The sequence below is a fragment of the Ceratotherium simum genome, chromosome 18 (genome assembly GCF_057802395.1).
Source record: "Ceratotherium simum simum isolate JZ-2026a chromosome 18, ASM5780239v1, whole genome shotgun sequence".
Lineage (NCBI taxonomy): Eukaryota > Metazoa > Chordata > Mammalia > Perissodactyla > Rhinocerotidae > Ceratotherium > Ceratotherium simum.
The window spans coordinates 55792436-55810479 of NC_141917.1; the positions used below are offsets into that span (position 1 = coordinate 55792436).

General features: G+C 56.0%; 2 protein-coding genes across 8 annotated transcripts; both read right to left on the minus strand.

The window, feature by feature from the left end:
- Positions 1-378: 378 nt before the first annotated feature.
- YJEFN3 (YjeF N-terminal domain containing 3) lies at positions 379-8164 on the minus strand. 7 transcript variants are annotated; one of them, XM_087443419.1, is made up of 6 exons: positions 8041-8164; positions 4409-4517; positions 2708-2818; positions 2360-2473; positions 2213-2279; positions 704-766 (listed from the first exon to the last, which is right to left on the minus strand). In XM_087443419.1, the coding sequence occupies exons 1-5, from the start codon at positions 8136-8138 to the stop codon at positions 2256-2258; spliced, it is 456 nt and encodes a 151-aa protein (XP_087299545.1). In that variant the 5' UTR covers positions 8139-8164; the 3' UTR covers positions 704-766; positions 2213-2255. The 7 variants fall into 7 exon arrangements, with proteins under 7 accessions (XP_087299542.1, XP_087299540.1, XP_087299541.1 ...); XM_087443416.1 differs by lacking the exon at positions 2213-2279 and having other exon boundaries at positions 379-766; XM_087443414.1 differs by having other exon boundaries at positions 379-766; positions 2213-2473.
- A 569-nt stretch (positions 8165-8733) lies between these two features.
- NDUFA13 (NADH:ubiquinone oxidoreductase subunit A13) lies at positions 8734-18023 on the minus strand. The gene is made up of 5 exons (XM_004422913.3): positions 17887-18023; positions 11308-11386; positions 9597-9668; positions 9123-9192; positions 8734-8926 (listed from the first exon to the last, which is right to left on the minus strand). Exons 1-5 carry the CDS (start codon positions 17978-17980, stop codon positions 8807-8809), a joined length of 435 nt encoding a protein of 144 aa, XP_004422970.1. The 5' UTR covers positions 17981-18023; the 3' UTR covers positions 8734-8806.
- Between the last annotated feature and the right edge of the window lie 21 nt (positions 18024-18044).

The following is an 18044-nucleotide window of genomic DNA, read 5'->3' on the forward strand; positions in this document are numbered from 1 at the left end:
CGTCCAAGCGACCCTCTTCGGCCCTGGGTGACTTTGATGCGCGAGCAACCTCTCTGTGTCGCCCCTGTCGTGCGTCCGTCTGTGCCTCCGCCCTCGGGCTGGCCTGCGTTCCCCGTCGCCTGCTGGAAGTCCCTCCTTCTGCCCACCCTCCATTCTCCACGTTGGGTTCCAAGCTGCCTGCGGGAAGTGCCTCTTGGAATCGAGCCTGAAGCTGCCCCAGCCTTCCTGCTTTAGGCTGCTCTTTAGGCGGCTCTAAGTCCTCCGTCGAGTCTAACTTCGATCCAGGTGGCTTTACACCACCCCCTACTCCAGCAGGCTGGAAGTCCCACTCTGAATCTACCCTCCACTTTTCTGGCTCCAGTTTTCTCGGAGGCCAGCGGGAAGTCCCACCCTATGTCTACCCTCCAGTCCTCCCACCTTGGGCCGCCAGGAGCCAGTGAGAAGTCCCCCCCGGGTTTGCGCACCCCGCGCGAGCTCGGTGCACAGAGGAGGCGGAGGCGAGGTGGCAGCGGGACGTCTGTTTATTGGCCGGGGTCCGGCCGCGTGGGCGCGGGGGGCGCTCACAGCGCCACCACGCAGTCGGTGTCAGTGTAGCTCGGCAGGCGCAGCGCGAACTTGCGGCGCACGTCGTCGGGCACGAACCTGCCGGCCACGAAGTGGTGGCGCCCGGAGAAGCGGCCGGCGCAGCGCTTGGGCGCCGCCAGCGACACCAGCATGTCCGGCCGCAGCCCGTCCTCCGCGTCGCCGCCGGTCTCCGAGTCCCAGCCTGAGGGAGGAGGGCGGGAGGGGGATCGAGAGCTGGGAGAGTGGCTCACCCTCAGAGGAGAGTCCTGCCGCCCCACCACCCACTTCCCTTTCCCCCGTCAGACCAGCCTCTGCTTTCTGAATGGGAGTCTTGGTCAGACCTGCCTCCCCGTAGAACTGAGCCTCTGCCCTCAGACCAGTCTCTCTCCCTACTTGGAAGGCGTTTGCCTCTCCCTCTGACCACAGCCTCTACCCTCGTGCGCTTCTTACCGTGCTCCCATCCTGCTGCCCAATCTTCCTCCTCCATCTGACTCAGCCTCTGCCTTCAGATTACATTATTTCCACCTGCTGACCTTTCCCAGTCAGACCCACGCCTCTGCCTTCTGAATCGGCAGCCTGTCCCCATACCTCCTTCCCTACCAATCCTGAGCTTCCCCGCTTAGACTAGCACCTCTTCCCACCCAGACTTCTCAGCCAGCCTGCCCCCCCTGACCAGATCCCCACTCTCCACTCAGAGGACAGACTTGCCTCCATCCTCAGGCAAGCCTCCCCCATCAGACCTGTCTCCTTGCCCCAGGTTCTTGCCTCTGACAGGACGTGCCCCCTCCCCAGCCAATTTCAGCATCTGTCCATCCTCCTCTCTCTGCCTAGAGACTCTTCCTTCTGACCTGACATCCCTGCCTTCACCCTCAGACTAGATCTTGCCGTTTGACTTGGCAGGACCACCCCCCTCCATTGGGCCGTAGCCTCTACCACCTCTCAAATGAGCCTCCTCCTTCAGACCAGGGTCCTTGCCTTCTGTTCTGCCTCTGACTGGAGTCTGGGGCCACTAACTAAAAGCCTCCACCCTCCAACTATAATCCTTCCTTCTGTTACCCTAGCCTCCACCCTCAGACCAGAGAGCCCATCTCCCCACAGCCAACCCCCTGCTCTGTAGCACCCTACTGGGACGGCCCTGGGGTCTTGCAAGCCAGGGGACATCCCCGAGTCCAGCCACCCCCGTGGAGGGTCTGGCTGGCCAGCGGCTGTTTGTTCCATCTGCCCATTGCCTAATGGCTCCAACAGGCGTGGGGTGGCGGCCAGAACAGGCAAGGCCTTTGCCAAGTGAGCTCACGTCTGCCCAGGCAACTGGGCCAGGGTGGGCAGCAGGCATGCTGGGCTGGGTGTGGGGGGAGGGGACTCGGGGTCACCTGGGCAGCAGCCTCGGTCTTCCTCATCTGAGGGATGGATGTGACCCTCAGCCTCACCCAGAGTGCACGATCCATCTACACTGGGGCCACTGAGGCTCCGAATGGGCAGACAGGCCAGGGCTACCAGAAGCCAGGGTACAGGGGCCCCCACACAAGCCCCCCAGGCCCCGATGTGCCCCCTCCACCTGGCATGCCTGAGGGAATGTCCAGGCTCACGAGGGGGATGGACAGCAGCTTGAGTGTGGCCAGCACACATGTGCAGGGGACCCCGACCTCACCCGGCTCCACGTCAGGGCCCACCACGGCATCCACCACCAGCCCCTAGGCATTGTTGATGAGCTGGACCTGAGAGGGCAGGCAGGGTCAGGTGGCGGCCTTGGGGCACCGTCCCCCACCTCCAGTCCCAGTTGCCATGGAACGCTGACCTCCGTGGGCAGATAGGACAGGAAGGGGATGTCCATCTTCTCACACTGCGTAGTCAGGTCCTGGTGCAGCGGGTCCAGGGAGCGTGTGGGGTACAAGATGGTCGGTTCATAGTCCTGGGGAGGGGCAGGAAGGAGTCAGCGCTGGGGACTCTCTTAGGCTCCCCTCGGGGTCTTAGCCCCCAGACCTGGATACCCGGCAGCAGACCCTGCCTGGGGCAAACACTGGGCATATTCTGTAATCTTTCCAGCCTCAATGTCCCCCTGGGACACTATCAAGAGGAGGAAGCAGGTCTGCAGGGACTGGGTGGGGGGTGACCCTGGGAGGCCAAGGGGATCCTTGCTACTCACAAACACCCGCAGGTGCCGGACACAGACCAGCCCCACCGCCCCGTTCTGCTCCGGGCCACACAGGACCAGCACCATCCTCTGCTTCCGAGAGAGAGCAAGCAAGGGGAACACCTGGCAAGAGGCACAGCAAAGTTAAGGGCACAGGGCTCAGAATTCCTTCTTGCTCCGGTGGGGAAACTGAGGCCCGGAGTAGAGGAAGGGATGGGGCTTGGGCCTGGAGGCAAGAGGACAGGACAGAGGAGAGGTGTCCTAGGTGAGGTTCTAGGTGAGGGGCAGGGCCTCTTGGGGCCTCAGTTACTTCATTGGAGATGCATAGTCCTTGCCTCAGGCTCTGCCAAGCCCAACCAGGAAAACGTGCCTCCTGCCACCACCCGGCGCCCGCCCGGACTGCGGTTTGTTTATTCTCGGCCCGAACTGCAGACATTCTTCCACCTTTTTCCACCGCAGTGGCTGCCCCTCCCCCGCCCATGTTTCCAGGCCTCGGTCCCTCCTGGAGGCCCCAAACTGGCGGGAGCAGGGGAGGGGGGGAGGTACTTTTCCAACCTGCCATGCCGTCTCTTCGTCTCTCTCAGTCTGTCCCTCTCCATCCAGTCTCTCTGTCTTCGTCTCTGTTTTTCTGTTTGTCAGTCTCTATCTCTCAGACTCTCTGTGTCTCTGTGGGCCTGTGGGTCTCTCTGTCTTTAGCACAGGAGTTAAGAGTGCTGCTGGTGTTCGAGACCCAGCCCTGCCTTGATTCTCTGCACGGCCTCGTCCCCCTCTCCTCTCCCAGCCTCAATTTCCTTCCATCAAATGGGAGTGACGACGGCTCTGACAGGCACGTGAGGTGGCTCTGGGGGGGCCCCACCAGGTTCTAACTTCCAACCACACAGAGGGGAAGTTATTCGCATTTTGAGTCTCCGCCCCAAAGTCTCAGCAAGGTCCTGACCTGCACTGAGGGCAGCTGTGCCCCCAAGACACCAGGCTCAAAGCTGAAGACCCGCGACCGAGTCAGGGAGGGTGACAGCGTCTGGCTAGCTGGGACCAAGGGCCTCCTGGATGGACACAGGGCTGTCAGGGCAAAAACTGGACAGTTGGTCACCAAGGGCCAGGTTGGAGTTTAACTCCTGTCAGTTTATAACTCTTTCTTCAGAGGAGGAAACTGAGGCCCAGCATGGTTTGGCAACATGGCTTGAAGCACTGGACTCTTGGAGGCACCTTGAGGGCTGGGGCTTTGCCCCAGAGCGGGACACAGCTCTGCTTCTCACCCCCTGGGAGCCTGCGCAGCCCCTCCCAGCCTCTCGACCTTATTTTCCCCACCTGTGACACAGGGTCCTTTGGGGGTGCTCAGACTGCAGGAGCTGACGTCCCCTGTGCCTGAGACTCAGAAGGTGGCAGACACAGGCAGTCATGTCTGTACCTCAAGGGCCCCAGACTGGTCCCTGCAGTAGCTCAGTATCTGCTCCCCAGCCTCACATCTCTGGGGGGCCCCGTCTCTGCCCTGACACTCACTGACACCCTGGCCTGGCCCAATGATGATCCTCTCTGGGCCTCAGTTTCCCCATCTGAGTGATGGGCTGGGGTGGCCCCAAGCAAAGAGGGCCTTCTTGAGGACAGGCCCATCCTGGCCATGGGGCTGGAGGGTGGGGAGGGGCAGTGCAGGTAGCTTTGGCCATGGTGGGCTGGCCATTTTTCGGGTCAAGGTGAGGGTCAGGAGTCAGGTACCTTGGTCACAGCCACGGCACTAGCATGGCCGCACAACTCGACCAACTGCTGCCGCCCAAAGCGATAATCCTCCAGCAGCTCCCGCTCCAGGGCGGCCGCCTCCGCGGTGCTGGGGGACAGAGCGGGGACAGACCCTCAGAGACAGACAGAGATGGAGAGAGGGCCTAAAGACAGACTCAGATGGAGCCAGAAATATTCCACCAATGTTCCGAGCCAGGCCCTAATGCCACCCGCCACCCTCGTGCAGCTGCCGCAGCCCAGAGCCACGGATCTTCGCTCAGTTTGCCTACTCCACGCGCACACGTTTGAACAGAAGCCTGGTAAGCAGCGGGAGGTTTGAGCCAAAGCCTGACGCGCGGGCGCCCTCTGGTGGTCGAAGAAGCGCGTGGCGGTGCCTGTTGGCTCTATTGCCCCAAAGCGTGGGAGATTGAGCCCGACTCTGACGCCCGAAGGCCGGAGGAACCCAGAAGGGGAATGGAGCGTGGACTTTGATGGGGGCGACTGGGATGGATTTCAGGAAATAGAAACCACTGAGCGAGCTCCAGGACGCTGGAGGGGATGGACTGGACCCGGAGGTGCCTGGAGAAGTAGGTTTTGAAGGTTGCAGAGGAGTCTGATGGCTCACTTAGGAGGGTGGATGTGGGAGCCGCAGCTTTGAGACCCATTGGTGACCCTTCTTCAAGGGCAGTGAAATAAAATAACTGTGGCCAGAGAGACGGGGCCAACTCGCCTGAGGTGAAGCTCTGCCACCAACTCACTGAGTTACTGGGGTCCATCTCATCTCCCTGAGCCTCACTTCCTCCTTTGCAAAAGTGAAGGCGGGATAGGCTAGATAATTTTCCAGGCCCAGTGCAAAATGCAAATGTGGGGCCCCTTGTTCAGAAATTACTAAGAATTTTAAGGTGGTGACGGCAGAGCATTAAACAAGTGTTGGGACCTTCTAAGTGCCGGGACCAAGCTGGCCCTGGCCTAGGGGACTTCCAAGGGGCACAGGCTTGGTGGCTGCAGAGAGTGAGAGCTGGCAATGAGGATGGGAAGATGTTCCTCACTCTAGAGTCAGGGGTTGGGGCAGCTGGGAAGGGTCTAAGACTTGATGCCAGCTTCTCCCAGGCAGGACCCCCTCCTGCTGAGGAAAAGCACCTACCCCTAGCTCAGCAGACCCTAGAGAATGTAATAACGATGATAATGATGACGACGACGACGACGATGCAGAACCTGGCCCAGAAGAGTTGGAAGAACACCCAACAACTCAGAGAAGCCAAGTGTCTTGCCCAGGGTCATGCAGGAAGCAAATGGGAAACCTGGGACTTCCACCCTTGGCCTCCATCTCCAGAGCCACGGGATGTTAGCAGAGAAGCAGAGGTTTGGTGGGATGAATCCTGAGATTCCCTTCTTTGATTCTGTGAGCAGGAGACCACAACCTTCCCGCCAGTTCTGCAGCGTGATCAGGCCAGGTAGCAGGAGGGGTGGAGGTGGGGAGTGAGGGCTGCTGTGGGACAGGGAGTCACGGGGGCTTCCTGGAGGAGGAGGCCTAGAGCACTGTAGGAGGTAATCCAGGTGGCAGGAACAGTGAGGGCCAAGTCCTTGTGCTGGGAATGAGCTTGGCAGGTTCAAGGGACAGAAGAGAGGCTGGTGTGGCTGAAGCAGAGCAAGTGAGACCGAGAAACTGGGTCAGGAAGACACTTTGGGGCCCACGCAGATGGGGGAGACAGAGGCTTAGGACAGGGAGGCCACATACCCTGAGTCACCCCAGCAACCAAGCCAGATTCAACTCTGGGCTTGTCTTTGGCCTACGTTGGAAGAGGCTGAAGGACCAGGTGAGGAAAAGGAGCTCACAGTGGAATCAGATGAAGAGCATCCCCTGGGCAGGCCGGCCCAGCTCCCGGGAAAGAACATTGGAGAAGGCGCATGTGTTCAGAAATGTGGCTCATTCTTCCACCTTCATCTTGTGAGAGCTCTGGCTGCAGCCCCCACAGGAGGGTGGGAGGAGGGTGGAGGAGTATCCTTTCCTCCTCTCTTCTTCCCGTCCCAAAGCTTTGGCCTCAGCTGCCACTTGGAACATTATCTTCCTGCCTAACTGGGTCATTAGAGTGATAATGGGGACTCGTGGGCAGAGGGAGGTCCAGGCTAGGAGCCTGAGGGTGGGGGCAGGAGGGAATTCGAGCCAGTGCGGAAGGGGGACAAGGCAGAGTTGTTGTGAGATTGGGGGAGGGAGCTCAGTTATGAGGGTGCCCCTTGCTTCTCCCAACCTCAGCCCCCAGAGGAGAGGCGCTTTCAGGCCCCAGGATTTGCCTGCCAGCCCCAGAAGGGCTGAGGTGATCTGGTTTCAAAGGGAACTGGGCCTGACACTCCCAGAATGCTTCTGGGAGGAAGCAAGGAGGACTCTAAGCAGGGGAGGCAGCTCTTTTGAAGTGAAGCCCTGAGGCCAGGGTGCCCGTGCCAGACCCTCCCTGCTCTCTCAGCTCCATCTGCTTCTCTCCACACTCATGCCTCTGCCCACTAGCCTGCCAGCATTGCTCACCTGGCTGCCTACAGCAGTTTCATACCCCCCAACTCCTCAAAACGAGTCGCAGGGGCTTTGAAAACTTGAACACCAGATCACATCATTTCCTATCCCAAACCAACTTATGGCTCCCCAGTATTCAGAGAATATTCAAATTTCTCACTATGCCTACACACCCCCCATTATGTCTCCAACCTCACTGCCTCCTCTCCCCTTGCTCAGTGTTCTCCTCCTACCCATCTCACAGCACCCCATCATTCCTCAGTTGGCATTTGAGGCCCAACACAACTGGCCCTGCCATCCCCCATGCCAGGTGAAGTCCCAGCTCCAGCTTCTAAACCATTCTCCTCCCCCTGCCTAGGATGTGCTGGGTCTCCAGGCTGAGTCCGAACATTCTCCAGTCACTGGACAGTAACTGCCCTTACTGAGGGGACAGCAGGCAGGTGGTCGCACGAGAGGCTGTTGAATGAATCTGTGTACAGTGAGGTCCACAGCCCTGCTTGGGGTCCCATGTCACAAGGGCTTAGAGAACAGAGGAGAATGACTCAGGATGAGGTGGGAGACACAGCTGCTAGCTCCAGACCCCAAACTCATCAGCCCACTGGCAAGTGGCCCATGTTTTCAAAACTCACCCTAGCACTGGCTCAGCCAGTGGCTTCCCTCCCCAGGCCTCAGTTTCCTTCTCTGGACAAGCGGCTACTGGCAGGGGGACCACCAAGGAGGGGTGTGAGCGTTTGAGCCAAGAGTAAAAGAGCTCAGCTCTTGCTAGATGGGGAAGGAGGGGCGGGGGCTCCAGAGTCCCTGGGAAGATGGAAAGGGGACGTGGCCCAGGTTCTGTTGCGAGGTGATGAGGGAGGGGCTATCGGTGATGAATAATTCATGAGGGGCGGGCCCGCCGCGGATGCAGTTTCTCTGACAACACAGCTTCAGAGGCGTCGGCAGCTGCAGGCTTAGTCTCTTCAGCGAAACGCAGGGTGGGGCTCGGATTCCCCGGGGCCGCATCCTGCCATGCCTCTGCCCACGATACCCACTCCCAGCCATGCCCCTGCATCGAGTCCCCCAATCCCCGGGCCGCATCCCTGCCACAGTCTCCAGCGTCCCCTTCCCCGGCGTCCCCTTTCCGGCTGACCTTAGGAAACGCTGCTCCTTGTCCTCGGTCGCCTCCCCCGGGTCTGAGCCGGTGCGCAGCGGGGCTCGGCCACAGCCACCACAGCCTTTCAAGCGCATCCCCGGGCAGAGGGAGCCCCCCCTCCTCCCGCCCACCCTGCGTGCCTGCCAATCAGAAGGCGCCTGCGAAGGCGCTGCGCGCGGCCATTGGCCAGTGGGCACAGGCGGACTTAACCCTTTCATGCCAGGAGCGGAGCCACTACACGGACAGAGGGAAGTTCAGAGTGGTGGATATTGACAGGTAAATGAAGTCTGGAGGGGCAGCGATGGGCCGGTTACCCCTGCTATGGGATCCTGGCCTGGGGGCAAGGGGACACGCCTCTACCAGCCCGGCAAAACCCTGGTGCTCTCCTCTCCAGGTCCCCCAACCACCCCTATGCCCCAGTGGAGAGGGCCCCCCCCCCAGCCCCCCCCCCCCCCCCCCCCGGAGAGGTGGGCTGCTGACAGGCAGGGTTTCAACAGGGAGGTAGGAAAGTCCAGGCATATCTGGGAGCCGAGGCTGGTGGTGGATCCAGGGGCAGCCTCTGGGTGTGTTTTGAGGCCACGCCACCTGGCATCTTCTGCCGAGTCCCCCAGGTCTAGTCCCTGCGTCCCCAGGCCGTGTGACCAAGTGGTACCCCCATCCCCCAGTCACTCAGTCCCTGGGACACTGACAGGCAGGTCTCAAGAGCATTTATTCCTTCCCGGTGGGGAGGGGGCAGGGGTCCAGGTCCAAGGGGCACAGGCCCCTACGTGTACCATATGAAGCCATAGGTGGCATTGAGAATCTCCTCATTTGTGCGCAGTCCATAGAGCTCGCCCATCATGGGGGTCACCCAGCGTGTTGTGTGGAACACAGACTCACCCACCTGTGGGGACAGCAGGGTATGGGTGGGGGTGCAGCTGACCCCTCAGGCCCACATGGCCTGCTGACCACTGTGTCAAAAGCTGCTGTCTTTCCCTCCTCACACCCAGCACCCACTACCCATCTCAGCCCCAAGTTTTCTGTGGGAGGCTGTGTTTCTGCAGTTGCCTGGACTCTGGCCCTCTCTGCCCAGGACCCACCTTCCAGTTGGGCACATCCTTCATGATGATGGCCTCCTCCTCCAGGTTCTCCCGGAGCATCTGCAGGACCCTGCAGGGACAGAGTGGGAGGTGGGGGAACAGGCCTGGGGACCCTGAAGAGCCCCTGCCTAATGTACCTGCCAAACCCCTCCCTGCTCCACGGCCCCCCATCACCTCCCGCTGCTTCCAGCCCTGCACACACTGACCCCTCTTCTCCTTTCCTTTCCTCCCCCTGGCAAACTCTTACTGTCCTCCTGCTCCAGCCCCAATGCCCCCTCCTCCAGGAAGCCTTCCTGTTCTGCCTCTTGGGTCTCTGCTGTTAAGTCAAGTTTAGGGCCCTTTCCAAGGGTAACAGCAGCCATGTGTGTGTGAGGACGAGGCTGCCAGTCCCCACAAGTGTTCTGGCAGTGTCCTGAGCTGCAGGCTGGGGCACTCAGGCCTGTGACTTCCTGACCCTGGCCCCAGTGGCCTCACCTCCGGTCCTTCTCTGCCTGCAACAGAGGCATCAGCGCGATGCGGGCCTCGAAGTCCTCAATCTGCAGGCGCCTGTAAAACCCCCAAACCAACAATGGGATCAGATCAGGCTGGGGTGATGGGTAGACAACGTGGCCCTCAGACACCCGGGCTGATGCACGGGGAAGGGGGCTGGGGCAGAGGCAAGTGAGTGAGACAGGCCTAAGGTGGTGGACTCTGCCCATGAGAAGCTCAAGATGAGGATGAGTGTGGGGGGCACGCTGCTGGCAGAGGCATCAGTCCAGAAGACCATTGGCTTCACACCTTTTCAATTAAAACTTTTTTCTTTTTTTTTATTTATTTTTTTGTGAGGAAGATCACCCCCGAGCTAACATCCATGCCAATCCTCCTCTTTTTGCTGAGGAAGACTGGCCCTGGGCTAACATCCGTGCCCATCTTCCTCCACTTTATGTGGGATGCCGCTACAGCATGGCCCAACAAGCGGTGCGTTGGTGCACGCCCGGGATCCGAACCAGGGTCGCCAGCAGTGGAGTGCATGCACTTAACCACTACGCCACAGGGCCGGCCCCTAAAAAACTTTTTTCTAATCCTAAAAATAGCCTGGGCCTGATGATTGCAGTGAAACTGGGGGTGGGCAGTGACGACGACAACGACACACATTCATCACAGGGCTCTGGGCCTTACAAAAACACGTCGCCTTCATCTCAAATTAACTGCCGGGTGTGAGGCTGCAGCAGGTGGGGCCTGTGCATCACAGGCAGTTCCTTTCTTCTCCCTGCTTTTTGGCTTCTTTCAAGCCACCAGCCTTGCTTGTGCTGGGGGGAGTGGGGGAGTGGCACCCAGTGACATGGCCCAGGGAGTGGCCTCTGGCCCTGTCCCCTCAACACTGGAAATCTCACACTGGAAGAGTCTGGATAAACTTCAGCCCCCACCTTCTCCCATCCCCAGGACCCAGAGTAGCACCCCCACTCCAGACTGCTGCCCCCATCACAGCTGCACACTGTTGTCACTACCATGTCCATCCCCCCTGTGGGTGGTGCATCCTGGGAGGCTGGGCCTGTCCAATGCAGGGGCCCAGCGTCTGGCACCCTCCAGGCACTCCTGACTTCACTCAATAATGTCCAGCGCCCTCCACATGCTGGGCCTTCTCCAGTATTGCCCTCAGGGATTCCTGGCCCTGTGGAGGGCAAGCGAGCTCAGGGTGCTAAAGACACATGCCCCAGGATGGGACAGGTGGAAGGGTCCGGCCAGTCAGGGGCCAATGAGAAGGAGCCACCGGGCAGGGCATCTGGGCAAGCTCAGAAGTGGCCCGAGCCTAAATTGAGGCCACCATGGGCCCTGGTCCCTCAGGCCCTGCATGGCTGGCATGGCCATTGTCTTGCATAGCCTGTTTCTAAGCCCTTATTATCCTCACTCCCTGGTTACCACCAACAAAAACCGACTAAGAGAGCATGTACCAGGCCTCCCCCTCCACATTCACCTCAATCCAATGGGCCATCCTAACTTGGACCCTCCGGTCCCCAGTGGCAGAGGCCAAGGGACGCCTGGTGGCGAGCTCCCTGCTTACTAGTCATTTCTTGAGGGTAAAGCCCAGAAATGGACTTGTGGGGTCAGGGCTTGCACTCCTTGAGGCCCAAGGGGTCGACAAGGGGCCCCGACATACACCAAGTCCACAGGCACAAGGCCCCACCCTCACCAGTGCGCGGCCTACCTGCGTTCGCGGTTCCACTTCATCATGCTCCAGTACCCGAAGAGCAAGGTCCCGATGCCCACGGCGAACATACTGTAGCCTGTGGGGAGAGGGGGTGCTGGCTCAGCGCCTGCTCGCAGGACAGGCCACCTCTCATCATTTCTTCTCGTGAGGCATGATCTGCTCACTGTGCAAATACTCCAGAAATATGGACGAGGGAGAAGGTGAAAGCCCCCATGACCCCCTCCCTGAGGTGGCCAGGACCGTCTCTAGTGCGTATTTCTTCTCTTTTTTTGTCTTTGTAGAATGTCCACCAGCCCCACCCCTCGGCCCCCACCCCCACCCCGCCCCACAGCTGCAGACCACTCTTTATCCCATTCACCACCACTGCAGGCAGGGGACACCAGGCTGCCTCAGCTTTTCTCTCAAAAGTGAGGCTGCTGTGGCTGCAACACCTCTGCCCCCATGTCGGGGTTTCTGGAAGGTACAGGCTGGGGAAGGACTGCAGGAGAGCCCGAGGATCTAGATGTTTATGGATGGGTGGCCCTGCCCCCATCATCTTCTAGAAGGTTGTCTGGTTCCCAGTCAACTGGCCAGTCACCATGAGGAAGAACAGTGTCCACAGTTGTGTCCCAGCTCCCAGGTGGCTCCTGGCTGCCTGGGTCACCTCCCTGTGTGCTGCCCATGGGGGGCTGGACAGGACTGCCACAGGCAGGCAGTGCCCTGTAGGGGTCGCCTAGCCACCACTTGGGCTCCCAGGGTGCTGCTGCCTCCCGGTCCAGCAGGGTTGAGCCCCTGCCCAGAACCCCAGGGGACAGAGGCTGCCATCAATATTTACTGAGCACCAGCGGGCACCTGCATTCTAATCTTGACTGACAGGCTGTGGGCCCGCTGGGGACTTCTGGGAGGCCCAGACTTCCTGGGGCCTGGCTGGGGCTGGCTCGCCCCGCCCCCCTCATCTTTTGAGCCTCAGTCTCTTCTCTGGACAGGTCTCATGGTTGCCAGAATGAATCAACACGTTCAGCCAGATCAAGCTCCAGTTAACACCCAGTAAAGGACCGGCAGATGGTGGGTGAAGCCACTCCCTGGGCCTCGTAGGGGGACAAAGTGGGGGCTCTCTCTGCTTTAGCTCAGCTCCAGCACAAGGCTCATCTGGCACCTCTGCTGGACCCAGAGATAAATGAGAAACTGGCTCAATTGTTTACCTCTTTAGTTCAACCTGTTAAAAACATCAGCTCAGGGTAAGACACTTCCACGTAACGGGGGACAGGGTAGCGAGGACACCTGTGCTGAGTGGCAGGACCTCTCCCGAGAGGCCCGAGTGCTTAGGACCAGCTCCTAGTGCACCCATGGCTTGTAGACAGCGGGTGGCCGCCTGCGTTGGGCACTCAATGTTCTCTCCACTGGGCAGGAGCGTCTCATTGGAGCTGCCTCATTCTTTTCAACAGCTGCAGAGAGGCCCAGGGGCCTCCTCTTCTGACCCAGCCCCAGGGACAGACCTGAACTGTCCTTGTGAAAACCCCTTCGCCTTACGCCAGACACCCACGTGTAGGCCCACCTGTAACATAAATTCCTTTATGATGATGTGGCTCTAACTCATCTCTTCCTGCCTGATGGTGGCAAGGCTGAGACCCCAGGCCCTCAGAGAGGTCTGTGCCTCTGGAGCTGCCAATATGGTGAGGGAGGCTGGAGAGGGGCAGGCCCAGAAGGATACGCGGGCCATGCATAAAGACCTAAATAATGTATAATGCATCCTGTGTTCATGGATCAGAACTTAACCCTATTCAGACGGCAGCACTCCTCAAATTGAGGTACAGATTCAATGCAGAATCCAGAATCCCAACCATCCCCCCAGAGTTCCACTGAAACTGACAAGCAGATCATGAAATTCATATGGAAATGCAGAATAGCCAAAAATTCTGAAAAAGAAGAACAAAGTTGGAGGACTCGCACTTCACAATTTCAAAATTTATCACGCAGCTGTGTGTACAAGACAGTGTGGGAGTGGCAAAAGGAGGGACATGTACATCGACAGAACAGAACTGAGAGTCCAAAAATAAAACCTCACATTTATGGTCAATTGATTTTGGACAAGGGTGCCAAGAGAATTCAATGGGGAAAGAATAGTCTTTTCAACAATTTGGACAACTGGATAGCCACATGCAAAAGAATAAAGTGTGCTCCTTCCTTCCCCCATACTCAAAAATGAACTCAAAATGGATCAGAGCTCAGTGTAAGAGCTAAAAACATAAAACTCTTAGAAAACAGAAGAGTCAGTCTCTGTGACCTTGGATGAGGCAACGGTTTCTCAGATATGACACCAGAAGCACAAGTGACAAAAGAAAAAAACAGATGAATTGGACTTCATTACAATTAAAAACTTTTGTGCTAACACCATCAATGAGCTGACAACACAACCCACAGAATGGGAGAAAGTATTTGCAAATCATATATCTGATAAGGAAATGGTATCCAAAATATATAAAGAACTTTTAAAACTCAATCATAAAAAGATGAAAAACCAATTAAAAAATGTGTAGGGGCTGGGCTGGTGGCGCAGCAGTTAAGTGCATGCGCTCTGCTGTGGCAGCCTGGAGTTCACAGGTTCAGATCCTGGGCATGCACCAAGGCACCACTTGTTAAGCCATGCTGTGGTGGCATCCCATATAAAGTAGAGGAAGATGGGCACAGATGTTACCCAGGGCCAATCTTCCTCAAGAAAAAAGGAGGAGGACTGGCATCAGAAGTTAGCTCAGGGCTACTCCTCACAAAAAAAAAAAAAAAAAAAAAAAAAGCGTAAAGGACTTGAATAGACATTTCTCCAAGGAAGCAATACAAAAGGCCAATAAACATATGAAAAGATGCTCAACACCATGTCAGCAGGGAAATGCAAATCAAAACCACAATGAGGTACCATAATAAGATACTCACACCCACTAGGATGGCTAGTATCAAAAAAATGGAATACTTGGAGCCAGCCCGGTGGCGTAGTGGTTAAGCCTGCGTGCTCCACTTCGGCGGCCCGAGGTTTACAGGTTCGGATCCCGGGCACAGACCTACACACCACTTATCAAGCCATGTTGTGGCAGGTGTCCCACATATAAAACAGAGGAAGATGGGCATGGATGTTAGCCCAGGGCCAATCTTCTTCAGCAAAAAGAGGAGGATTGGCAATGGGTGTCGGCTCAGGGCTAATCTTCCTCTCCAAATGAGGAAAAAAAAAAAGGAATATTTTGCTACTCAAAGTATGTCCATGGACTGGTAGCATCAGCATCACCTGGGAGCTGGTTAGAAATGCAGGTTTAGCTACTCCAAGCCATAGAAAAATCTTTTAAATTCATGTTTTGATGCCATTTTTTTTCCCCCCAAAGCCCCAGTAGATAGTTGTATGTCATAGATGCACATCCTTCTAGTTGCTGCATGTGGGACGCGGCCTCAGCATGGCGGGAGAAGCGGTGCGTGGGTGCGCGCCCAGGATCCAAACCCGGGCCGCCAGCAGCGGAGCGCGCACACTTAACCGCTAAGCCACAGGGCCGGCCCAATGCCAATATAATTTTAATACCAAAACTTAAGAAAGAAAGAAGTATAGATTCCTTATAACTATTAATTAGAATTAGAATCTCAACTTATGACTTAGAGATAAAAACTATAAAATATTAGCTTATAGAAGTCTTCATTATATCAAAAAAATAAAAAACAATATATAAGCAATTAGTGTTGTCCAGATGCATAGAAATTGGAACTCCTATACGTTGCAGGTGGGAACATAAAATGGTACAACCAATTTAGAAGACAATTTGGCAGTTCCTCAAGATGTTAAATGTGGAGTTATCCTATAACCCAGCAATTCCATTCCTAGGTAAAATTTCACCCAAGAGAAATGAAACATACGTCCACACAGAAGCCTGCACAGGAATGTTCACAGAAGCACTGTTCACAGCAGCCCAAGGGTGGAAACAACTCAAATGTCCATCAAGTGGTAAATGGATACCCAAAATGTGGTCCAGCCATACAAGAATATTATTCATCCATAAAAAGGAATGAAGCACTGACACAAGCTACAACATGAACATTAAAATCATCATGCTGAGTAAAAGAAGCCAGACACAAAAGGACACATAGCAAATGATTCCATTTATATGAAATGACCAGAAGAGACAAATCTATTGAGACAGAAAGCAGATTAGCGGTTGCCAGGCGCTGGGGGGAGAGGAGAATAGGGAGTGACTGCTAATGGGGACAGGTTTCTTTTTGGGCTAATGAAAGTGTTGTAAATTTAGATCATGGTGATGGCTGCCCAATTGTGAACAGACTAAAAATCAGTGATTTGTACAAATGAAATGGGTGAATTGTATGGTATGATATGTGACTATCAATAAAAATGTTAAAGACACAAGAAAAAAAGAAAGAGCCACTGACTGGCTGGGGCAAGGGGAGTGGAGAGAGGAAAGCTGGGTGAGAGATGAGGGGAAAAGGTGGCGGCGGGGGGCGGGGGCAGTGCTGGGGGAGGGCAGTCACTTTGGAAGCAGCGTGGATTAAAGGTGGCCTGAGCCAGCTTGGCATGTTCTAGGATGCTGGTGGTGAGCAGTCCAGGCAGAGAGAAGGGGACTAGGTACCAGGCTTGGGGCCACAGGGCTTTGGACAGGAGAAGGGGAGGGAAAGACTGATGGGAGAGGGCCACTGTGGACCATGGCTCAAAAGCAAGGCTGGAGGAGGGCCCAGGAGGACTGAAGCTGAGGGCGGGGTTCCAGATGAAGAGCAGGGCTTTTGCACTTGCTGTTCCCTCAGCCTGGGGGACTCCTAAGAGATGTTCTTCTGGCCCACCCTGGCTAAAGCAGGCTATGAGGTCCTCAGGACAGGGCCCAGCACCATGTGTACACAAAACAAGCAGTTACTGAATGCAGGCACATAAATAAGACCCCACCACCAGAAGGGCTACCTTCCTCACCCCTCTGCACCCAGGAAAGACTGGGATGGGTTTGTATGTGCTACAACGCAAGTTGGTGTAAAGGGATGTGATTAGGAGACCAAACTCCAGGCAGTGGTATTTAGGGCACACAGGAGGCACTGCTGTGTCATAAACTGAAAGAAGACCAGGATAAACGGCATGTTTGTGACTTAAAAAAAAAAAGAGAGAGGCGCTGGCCCGGCAGCCTAGTGGTTAAGTTTGGCGTGCTCCGCTTTGCTGGCCGGGGTTTGGTTCCCGGGCACAGACCTACACCACTGTCAGCAGCCACGCTGTGGCAGCAACCCACATACAAAACAGAGGAAGATTGGCAGATGCTAGCTCAGGGCAAACCTTCCTCAAGCAAAAAGAAGAAAATTGGCAACAGATGTTAGTTCAGGGGGAATCTTCCCCAGCAAAAAAAAAAAAAAAAAAAAGGGAGAGAAAGAGACAGAGATGCTGACTGGGGGGAGCCCAGGGAGGTGGGAGGGCTGGGATCCTTCTGCAGCCTGGTCTGGACACACAAGACACACAGGTGCACATGTATAAACAGACCTTGTGCCACACACCTGACGGGTGCACCGGCCTGGGTGTGAAGTTATACCTCAAGAAAAGAAATGAAGAGACTCAGATCATGTTATATTGCTTCAATCTATTCTAGGATGAGCAGAGTGCCCATGTGGTGCCAAATCCAGCCTGTAACTTGTTTTTGTATGGCCCTCAGGCTAAGAACACTTTTACATTTGTAAAAAGTTGTAAGAAAGCAGCAGCAGTGGACAGAGACCATCCGACCTGCAAAGCCTAAACTATTTATCTGGCCTTTTACAGAAAAAGTTTGCCAACCTCTGTTTTGGGATACAAAAAAGCCAAGAAGGGGTAGGGAAGGATTTCAGTTTTCATTTGACATTAACTTTTCTACTGTCTGAATTATTACATTTTTTTTTACCAACTCCCTGAATTTTTTTGTTTTTTAATTAAGGCATAATGTGCATAATATGCACAAGCTTAAATGTAAAGTTTGATGAGTTACAGCAAATGTGTTCACCCTTAACTGTTTTAAATTTTTTGTATTTCTCTGTTAACCCTGGGTGCACAGTATTGGCGGCTTTTTCTTTCACTCTTAATGTTTCTGTGTGGAACCCAATAATAAATTTTAAAATTTTACTCAAAACATTTGAAAAATTTAAGAATACACATTCCCGCGACATCCTGCAGGTGGGGGCCACCAGCGAGGAACCACCGCACAGAACATCTTTTAAATTCCCTCAGTGTTCTGGGTTTCCGCCCCAGCTTTGCTCTGGGTGGCCCTGAGGGGAGGTCGCAGCCTCTCTCCAGCCTCAGTTTCCAAACCTGTAAAACGAAAGCAGGGCGGAAGGCTCGGGCTAAACTAATCTCGGTTTAACCAACTGTAAAATGGGAATAATTAACAGGACCGACCTCCAGGGCTATTAGAGAAAGAAGCAAAGGGCTTAGTAAGCAATCGACCTACTGCAGCAGTCGTTATTGTCATGTACTGAAACTATCAGGGATCCCCAGGCTCCGCCTCTCGCCACACCGCGGGGGAAACTGAGGCCCGGGGCCTCCCCGGCGCCCCGCCCCCGCCGCGGGGCCCACAAGGCCCAGACTCTGACGCCCCGGCGCAGGGCGACACTGACCCGACAGTCCCCGACGTGGAAGGTTCCGCTTGTAGTCGATGGGGCCGTAGCCCCCCGGCGGGGGCATGTCCTGCTTCACCTTCGACGCCGCCATGCTCTCAGGACCTGGTACTTCCCGTCGCAGGCGGAAATTACGTAGGCGGCGGCCGCGGCCATGC